Source organism: Hordeum vulgare, chromosome 2H (genome assembly GCF_904849725.1).
Source record: "Hordeum vulgare subsp. vulgare chromosome 2H, MorexV3_pseudomolecules_assembly, whole genome shotgun sequence".
NCBI lineage: Eukaryota > Viridiplantae > Streptophyta > Magnoliopsida > Poales > Poaceae > Hordeum > Hordeum vulgare.
The window spans coordinates 11,531,894-11,541,556 of NC_058519.1; the positions used below are offsets into that span (position 1 = coordinate 11,531,894).

The 9,663-nt window shown below is 43.4% G+C and overlaps 1 protein-coding gene and 1 long non-coding RNA gene across 4 annotated transcripts; one reads left to right on the plus strand and one right to left on the minus strand.

The window, feature by feature from the left end:
* Nucleotides 1-303: 303 nt before the first annotated feature.
* Nucleotides 304-7,859, minus strand: LOC123424415 (zinc finger CCCH domain-containing protein 24). Its single transcript, XM_045108029.1, has 14 exons — nt 7,194-7,859; nt 5,990-6,082; nt 5,627-5,908; nt 5,457-5,529; nt 4,155-4,287; nt 3,923-4,076; nt 3,708-3,791; nt 3,487-3,609; nt 2,994-3,155; nt 2,785-2,919; nt 2,538-2,633; nt 1,952-2,401; nt 1,056-1,099; nt 304-704 (listed from the first exon to the last, which is right to left on the minus strand). The coding sequence occupies exons 1-14, from the start codon at nt 7,806-7,808 to the stop codon at nt 461-463; spliced, it is 2,688 nt and encodes an 895-aa protein (XP_044963964.1). The 5' UTR covers nt 7,809-7,859; the 3' UTR covers nt 304-460.
* Nucleotides 7,860-7,952: 93 nt separating this feature from the next.
* On the plus strand, nt 7,953-9,145 carry LOC123424417. 3 transcript variants are annotated; one of them, XR_006621676.1, is made up of 3 exons: nt 7,953-8,174; nt 8,253-8,481; nt 8,562-9,145. It is a non-coding gene; the product is annotated as an uncharacterized LOC123424417 (long non-coding RNA). The 3 variants fall into 3 exon arrangements; XR_006621674.1 differs by having other exon boundaries at nt 8,253-9,145; XR_006621675.1 differs by having other exon boundaries at nt 8,269-9,145.
* Nucleotides 9,146-9,663: the final 518 nt, after the last annotated feature.

The window sequence follows — 9,663 nt, forward strand, 5'->3', positions numbered from 1 at the left end:
CTGACAGGATAGCAATCAAGGCCAAACAAAAATGGTACTGTTCATATGTGCAGACACCAGGACCATTGGTTGGTTTATTAGGGTTTTCCCTGCCATGAATGGCTCTGGACCATTGCAATTTCCAAGGTTTCCCTGGCAAGGATGGCTCTGGACCACTGCAATTTCTAAGGTTTTCCCTGGCAAGAATGGCAATGGCACTGTACCATTACAATTTTTGGATGTGCCAGATCTGGGTCACTGGTTGAGTCCCAGCATTCATTTAACAACAATGGAAAAAAGAAAGAAAGAAATGTACTTGAGATCTGAGAATAGCAACACAGGTCTCCACTTGACTACTGCAGTTCTAGGTCAGGTACATTTGGTACAACAAGATGAGCATGATTTTTTTTTCTTAATAGGTCCTCAATGGAGATCAACATGTCTAAAGTGATAAGGATTAAATGAACAATGGCTGCTTCGTTCACCTCTCGAAGAGCATGACCATCTCGCAGTGCGAGGTGTGGGGAAACAGGTCGACCGCCATGGCCCTCTTGGGGACAAAGGGCTCCGAGTTGGGCATCGACTTGGTCCTCTGCCTCGCGAGGCCGGCGCTGCTCATGTTTCGCCATCCACGGTGGCCCTTGTTCTTTTCCCTGTGCTCGGTCGACGGGGTGCAGAGCTCGATTGCGTTGGCAACTAGAGTGTCTGGATTGCAGGAAATGTACCTGGTAAAATCAAAACAAAGAGTAAATGTCAGAGCAGCAGGGGAAAAAAATATAGGAATATTATCAGTTTATAACTTCGGAATGGGAAACTTGACTTCTCTGTTCACCAGTACAGTACAGTACAGCACAGAGCTCACATTACTTCTCTGCTCACTACTCCCTCCGTACCTAAATATAAGTCTTTTAAGATATTTCACCAGGTGTCTACATACGGAGCAAAATGAGTGAATCTATACCCTAAAATATGTCTATATACATCCGTATGTAGTCCATTAGTGAAACTCTTAGAAAGACTTATATTTAGGAACGGAGGGAGTAGTATAGTACAGAGCAGGTATAGGGAGTACTTACACTAGACGACGGATGCGCGGATGAGTTCTCAATACCTTGATCACCTATTAAATATTCAAGATGTGAGCCTGATCCTCCAAAAAGGTCGGTAGTCCAATCACAACCAGAACAGCATACAGAAAATAAAATAAAGCAATGTATATGTAGAATAGGACCAATCAGCATGGGGTGCTTCAATCAACTAACATGGTGCTATTCAGTAGTGCAAATTATATTCATAAATGATAAGGTTCATGCTTGCTAGTTGGGTCATATTGCAGGATGAAACAGCTTCACGGCATGGTAATTTACATATTAAATTCAAATCTATACATGATTTTTAGTACTCCCTCTGTCACGGTTTAGAAGGCATGCTTGAAAGTTCTCTGAAACCTAGGTGGTTATTGATTGGCTGTGAGATGGGCTGAAAAATAGCATTCACACTACGCATGCATATAAAATTAGTACAATGGAGCACTAATTAGCTGCTAGGAGTGAATGCAATGCGCCCTAAACCTTGTCTATTATGGAAATGCACGTAAATTTAACCGTCTCTTATAAACTGTGACGGAGGAAGTATTATTATCGTAACAACACCCCGGATATCTACTGTACCTGGCGATGCAACCGCATTACTCTAGTAATCACCAGGTCTATTAAAGACAAAATTTCTGTAAAGCCTGCTTCATTTATATGGACATTCACGATGTGCATTTAACAACATATGACAGGCAAGAACGATATAGCATAAATCCATCAATGTGTTACCCCTACAAGACATGCACAATTAAACCTCGAGCAACCAAAGGGCTAAGCCTTGCTCCAAGGTATCAGGTATTAAGACTTGAGTAAGCATTTCCAAACATAAAAGTAACTACTATTTATGATAAGAAAACTAAAGACTGAAATTTACTTACAGTAGGGTGGAGCCCAGCACGCGGAGGATCTACAATAGCAACAAAGTTCTTGAACTGACATCCAATAGCTGCAAGCACATCATTATTAGATGTTTTGATGTGCTCCGAACCGTCAGCTGCTTTTGCATCAACGGACTCATCATTGACCAATGATGATGCTTCCTCGCTGTTTTGATTACGAACAGCCTCATTGCATTGCTCATGTCCACCTTCCAACTCTTTGCTAGAACAAGTGGGATGATTAGCTGATTTGTCTCCCAGCTGCTGACTTTCACCATTGTCATTTTCCTCTGTTAAGCTGTCCATACTTTTACCATTATTCTCTGCACCATCAACTATATCCTCTTTTTTTCCTGCAGCATTAACTTCTGAATTACTTTCAGAAGCTGCAATGTGCTGCTGTGGCGAACCAAGATACTCTGTGAGAAGAGACCCCATCACATCTTCAGCCTGTTTATTCGCAGGATGAGGGTTTAGATGAGATTATTGTGGTGAGTACAAAGAATTGGGTTGTCAAATGTAAAGATGATACCATGATCAGTCACACCAGAGTAAATGAATCATTCATAAGGCAAGTAAGTCTCACCTTCCCACAGACAAAACGGCAATTTTTTATACCGTTAATAAGAGCATTTCTCTGAGCATCCACAACTGCTGATTCATTCATTTCAATGCCAACAACCTAGCATATTCAGCAACATAACTATGAGAAATGCTATTCCAAAGCAACGACGGAGCCATCTAACATGAATCTTATCCACAACTGTGTTGTACAATATACTGGAAACAAGAACCATCATTAACAATAAGATGAAATGTGCAAAAGAAATCACCATTCCAACACGGTGTGCTAATGTCAGGCCAATTGTTCCAGTCCCACAGCATACGTCAAAAAGTAATGTGTCCGAATTGAGATTGGCCCAATCACCAGCAAGGGTGTACAATCGTTCTGCAGCAAGAGTATTAACCTGTGTAATTGTGAGTCAATACCAAAGTTAACAACAAAGCCAGATTGGCAAAGTAGCTTGAAGTTCAGACAGACCTGAAAAAATGCTGTTGGTGATAGAGAGAACCGAAGATTGCTAATGTGGTCATGGATTCTTGTTTTATCCACTGCCCCCTCTTCTGATTGGTCCACTTCTGGCACCAATAGTGGGATCAGTGGACAGTCAGCAGGTGCTACATTTGATATTCCCGTGTGATCCTGCATGAGAGTGAAAACATCATTAGCAGCAAATATTTCAAGAATAACAAAGAAACCTACTTGAAAAAAAAACTGCATCTAACATGTGTAAACTTGAACAAAAAATAGACAAGGCCATAAAAACCACTCGCCACATTCCCAAAGTAGTGTAAAACTGCATTAGTTGGCAAAATCTTAAAAGTTTGATTGCACGTATTTTAAAATGACTGCTATTTTAAAATGGAGAGAAAACTGTGTAAAGTTCAGTTAAAACAATAAAATATGCTATAACTGCTCAAAAGTTCAGTTCAAACAATATAATCATAGCTCTGATGAACCTGTTTAAACTTACTTGAACTACTATAGTTGTTAGAGGCAATGGAGGTAAGCATGTTGCAGCCCCCTGCACCAATGTCTTGGTCAACTTGGCAAACTCATCTTTCATCTGTGCCTCATCAACACCTGTTGAGCATACCTGGAAATATAGAAAGTATAGCATGTCAGTGGTATTGCCAGCAGGAAATTTGTACTGCATTGAACTGCCTAGCACATCTCATTGTCAGTCCAAACAACCTGGATAATAATCATGACTTCTGATATTTGTGTTTGTGTATCTTGTGCAACAACAGCTTGAGCTGGACTTCTTCCCTCTCGAACCTAATATGGAAATCATAGTATAAACAGTTATCCCCGTCAGGTGGATAAAAACAGAGAACTTATGAAGAATCTTAACAGAAAATAGAAACAGAAGCATGAGATACAGATTTAAATGCTTAGCGAGAGCATACTGTGAATTGGCGCCAAAACCCAGAATTATCAACTCTATTCCATGCAGGTAAGCATGATAGCTGCAGGAAATCTTGGAACATCATAGCATATTTACAGGACAATGCTGAAACATTTGGGCAGTCCACAGGTTCCTCGACAGCAGTCACACCTTCCCTGAGATTTGTTGTATCAATCATTATTTGTGGAAGATCAGTAAACAAAAAAGAAAGAAAGAGGAAGCAACAAACCAACCTGAAATTTCCAAGCATAAACCCTACCGTCTTTTTACCCGCCAAGGAATGTCCCACAGAGAACTCACACTTATTACGATACCCATCAATCACCGGGGACTCTAGAATGCCTTCAAGCTTGCAAGAAAGACCACCTGGATGATTGGGCGGACACTTAGCACAAGCTAAAGAGCAGAAGATCATACAAGAAGAGGGGCGTGAAAACGTGTTTGGCAGACTGCAGCCGATGTAACATGTTTATGCCAGTTCCTACAAAGAACTGCTATAGTGCATATGTTTAGTCTTACGATACATCCAAAAACAACCTTTTGTGAGATTGATTTGTTTAGAACAATTAAATAAAATGTGCGGGGTACTCGAGATCATTAGTCGGGTCAGCAGAGCAAAGCAAATGAACTCACAAATTGTATATGTGTTGCAAATGCTCGAAGGTGAATATTAATATTAAAAAAAATTGTATTTTTTCGTCAGAAAGCTTTATGTGTTGTTTGCTACACTGCTACACTTTCATCGAAATAAAGGTTGACACACGCTTTATACTCGAGTAAGATAATTTATGTAGTTTGGTCAAGAGACTCTAAATGGTACTGAAATAAAGGCAGTGCTGCAGTGCAAGGGTTCCCAACTTTCTGAAGTTTCTATTTAAGCATTCGAGATACCGAATCCAGGAGATAACAGAGACAACACTGTAAAGAAGATTGCAAGCTGTTCCATGGCTAAATACAAGTACTTGTTAATATTAGGTGACTAAGACTTTTTGGCTAGCTAAAGCTTGCAGTGCAATAACATCAGGTGACACTGCGACAGGCTGCTCAGAGCATAGCTCATGTTAATAGTTGTTGTGCACATAGTGGATAAGCAGAGACCAGGTGAATAAGATAGGAATAGGAAATAGTCGGATTAAAGCAAAGTCCAACAGGCAGTAGGGATCTAGGATAAGAGAACTATAATCTGTTGGGAGTTCTTGTGGTGTTAGGAAAGGGCAAGGGCCCAAGCATCCACTACATAAGGATGTCATATATCTATGTCTATGCAATTCCCTGCATGACACTGTCTGGCTACCCTCGGAAATATAAATTGTTGCCGCGCTGCGAATCAAGGTTCACAACACTGGTAAGAACACACATATCTTATTGATATCAATATTATGTATCTATTATTTTGCGTAACAAGCCTAGGAACAACAAAAATTGAATACCATATTGTATCTCGTAACCAGGTGTTCAAAAATCACGTACATGGTGATCACCACAAGTACTGAGAATAGAACATCAACAGTTCAATACTAGGAGTAGGAGGTTACCAATTTGCTTTGCATTGGAAATCCAATCTGGTAATGTAACGTCAGCTGGGCAAGCTTTCTTAGCATTTCGAGTCTGCAGTAGAAGAAAACAAGAAAAGTGTATATAATTTCAGCAGATATAAAGTTGCTTCCAAGATTAAAACGGTAGATGGACATGAAGTTGTTCTTACAAGTTTCTTAAGTAACTGTGCAACTGAACTTTTCTTGTGCTCTAGCTGATCACTGTATGTCATATGCGCAAGGGGCGTAACTGCATCACGCACAGTTCTTTTAGTACCTCCTCCTGCTTCAGGTCCGGGTGTTCCCTCATCAGGAGCAGCAGCATCACTACTGTTTTCTGTTGCTGCTCCGTTATTAGATACCGGTCCTTCTGAATGCAACTTCTGATGAGACCTGCGATTGGCATCTGCTATCTTTATTTGCTTCCCACCAGATCGATTCTCCTTAAGGACCTATTCGAGTTGTGAGACAAAATTCATTATAACTTGTTCTATGGTCAAACAGGTTGCTAGTACGAACCAATGGACAATTACCTCCACGGCATTTTTCAGTTGTTCAACAGTTTCAAATGTCACAAAACCAACAGTCATTCCTTTCTTCTTCTTTGCTACTGCATATGAGATTCCCTGCACAACCATCATTGAAATTATAGCACTAAAGTAGCATAAAACAGGCAAATGAAGTATACTTCACAAGATACAGATGCACTTTTAACATTTTTCTAATTCTCAATACTTCAACCAGGACATGTTTTAAAAGCTTGAAATGATCTAGTACTCAAAAAAGGTTAAAAAAGGGCAGCCCGGTGCATGTAGCTCCCGCTTGTGCAGGGTACGGGAAAGGGTCCGACCACTTTGGGTCTATTGCACGCAGCCTTTCCCTACATTTCTGCAAGAGGCTGTTTCCAGGACTTGAACCCATGACCTGATGGTCACAAGGCAGCAGCTTTACCACTGCGCCAAGGACATAAAAAAAATCCTTAGAAGATGCAACTTGTGATGTGCAAACATCACCATGTCATGTGCATAACCTCTTAAAGGAATCTCCTCATTAGGCCTTTTTTATGCAATTCAGCAGCGCAAGCTTTTGCTTACCGGAGAGTTACCATGTTTCCACCTGCCAAACATAGAGCTGATAAAAAGCCAGTTGTTCTCTAGGAACTACTCCCTCCGTTCCTAAATATAAGTCTTTTAAGAGATTTCACCAGGGGACTACATACGAAACAAAAAGAGTGAATCTACACTCTAAAGTATGTCTATATACATCCATATGTAGTCCCCTAGTAGAATCTCTAGAGAGACTTATATTTAGGAACGGAGGGAGTACATTGCAAAGCATGGCAAGACGAGCAACATGCCACCTTGTCCTACCTGATTCATACAATACATAACTAGCCTCGTGTATCTGAAAAACCCACATTATAATCTACTCCTACCCGATTCATACACAATATACAACTAGCCTTGCGTAAGCCAGTATTCTGCTGTCAGGTTAGGCCGATTTGTTTCAGAAGAGACTAAAAGCCGCCGACCTTAGTCCTAGAAAAACCCAGTCATCCTTGAGCACTTCGTTTTGACACCCTCAATAGCTACTTATAAAACCCCACTCTTGAGTCTAGCCAGTGAACTACCATGGACTCCCAATACATCGAAATAGTAGAAATACAGATTCTTGCTCCTAGTTCTTGCAAAAAGAGTTAGTAGTCTCAAAGTTATATCGATTCCATTGGCTACTTGCCTGCTCGTCGAGGAAGGATTTGAGCCTGTCAGTGAGCCAGTGCCGGGAGAGCCCGACGAGGCACTTGTCCAGCGAGCTGTCGTCGATGGTCACCTCCTCCTGCCCCCACCGCCCCCTCTTCTCGTCCTCCACGGCCTCCCCGTCCTCCTCGGAGACCCTGCGCAGCTTCTTGGCACGGTCGGAGGTGGGGTCCCACGTGCCGTCGGGCCGCGGCCGCAGCTCCTCCTCCGTGTGCGCGTACCGGCACGCCTCCCCGTGGTTGCACCCGTCCGGTCCGCCCCCCCGCCGCCGGAAGAAGGAGCACAGGCTCGTCTTCGACATCGGGTGCCGCGCGCCCTCGCCGGTGGGGGCGGCGGCTGTGGCCTCCTCTCCGGCGGGGGCGGATGCTGGTGCGGCGTCTCCGGCGGATGCCTCCGGCGCTTCATCCTCCTCCCTCTTGCGCTTCTCCCCGGCGGGCTGGGCCTCCTCCTGCTGCTGGGGCGGCTGCGTGGTGTCCTCCATGGCTGGATTCTCTCCGGCGGGTGCCGCCGGAGATCCCTCCTCCCTCTTGCGCTTCTCCCCGGTGAGCTCGGGCGCCTGCTGCTCCTGCGGCGGCGGTGTGGTGGTGCCCTCCATGGCTGCGGGGACGGGGGAGGGTTGCGGAAAAGGTTTTGGGGGAGAGCCTGTTTTCATCGAGGCGGAATTCTTTTGGGCCTTGTGTGGAAAAGCCTTCGGCCACGTCTTCTCCACTCTGGGCCTTTTATGACGAGAGGCAACATGGCCTGGTTATGCAGAGCCCCGACAGCCCAGCCCACCTCGCTGGCTGTTTGCTCTTGGACATGCTTCAGTTCAGACCTGAGTGGTCTTCTCCTCCCCCGTCTCCGGCGGCCGGCGCCCTGGAGAGGAAACCAGCAGTAAATCTTTGGTGTTCCCCTGTACATACTGTTTCTTGTTGTCTTATATGCTTTCGACGGCCGGTCCCCTCCGTCGTTGGTTTATATGGTAAGGTGTTGCGGATTTGTTCGACTGAGGTGGATTTGGTCAGTGTTCGATCCCACTTCTTATCTTACATACCATCAGATCATATATGTTGCAGAAGCACCTCAAATCAATGTCGCTGAAGCTGAGACCCACCCCCATGTCGCCCTCAAATCAATGTCGGTGGGGGCAGGACAGACCAGACGGGATCCAGCATTCCAAGCGCCAGCTGCTCGGGTTGCATAGATCCAAGGGTGTCGCGCTTGTCCATGCCGCTGCCGACGGATCCTGGATTCTCTTGCACAGGGGGTTAATGCCAACTACAGTAGTAGTAGTTCTCACATGCCCTTAGCTGTTGTTTAATTTCTTATATCATCTGTCTGTCTGAAATTCTGAATCCGTCTTGTGCAGGTTTGTCATTTCGAAGTCAGTCAACTCTCCTAGTCTTTCTAACGTCAATGAGCTCAACCATTTCTTATGACCAAATGTCAGTCATCTAGTCATCAGTCTTTTTCTTTAACAATTCTCCAATTGAACCAATAGTAGATGTAGCTTGTAGTTTCTAGGAAAGCTCCAGTTGGGCAATGGGTAGGTAGCATGTTCTCCTATAAAAGCTGCTCCAAGGAGCTCTCTGATCCATCACCAATCCTCGCCGTGTAAATTTCCTCCCAAGACTGGTGGAGATATCGCTGCCAAATGTCTTCTCCGGATACGCAGGTGCTAATTACTCCTCCCTTGTTTTTAAGCAAGCATCCGATTTTATTGATCAAAAGAATGTCAGAATCGTTGTCTCCAGTTTCAACTTTAAGTGTGTGCTCTGCCTTGCCACATAAATGAACAGCCTGTAAATTCATTTGTGACCTCTGTGTATCTTTACTCTAGATGACACATACTGGTTTCTCGTAATAGGTGAAGTTGATGACAATGCATCTGTGTAATCTCTGGTAGTTTTGTTGGCTGAAGTTTATTATATATTTTCACTGTCCTTTTTATTATATTGTTTTCACTTCTCTTCAAATGATCACTCATCAAGTGCGATATACAGGACGGACCACCAACCGTTTCACCTACCACGTCGATGATGCTTGAATATGGTCGTATGTGCACAACATCAATATGACGAGTCAGAATCAAAATTGGATCAAAATGATAGTGTCTCAGTAAGAAATATTTACTACCCGTTGCAATGCACAGGCATATTTGCTACTAAGTTCTCATGTAACTAGCATCGATACCTCAACATATAGGAGGTTTATTATCCGCTGCAATGCACGGGCACTTTTGCTAGTAAAACAAATAGTTATAAAAGATAACATATACCACATCCGAATCATAGACAGGACGAGGGTCGACGGAGACGGATACCAAAACCATCGCACTATATAATAAAATACAATAATAAAAGTAAAAAAATTACATAAGTATCAATCTAAATCATACAAGTAAGAACTTTTTCCTTTTAGAAAGAAGATAAGAAGAAGAGACTAACCACGGTGGCGTCGGCGCCGAGATG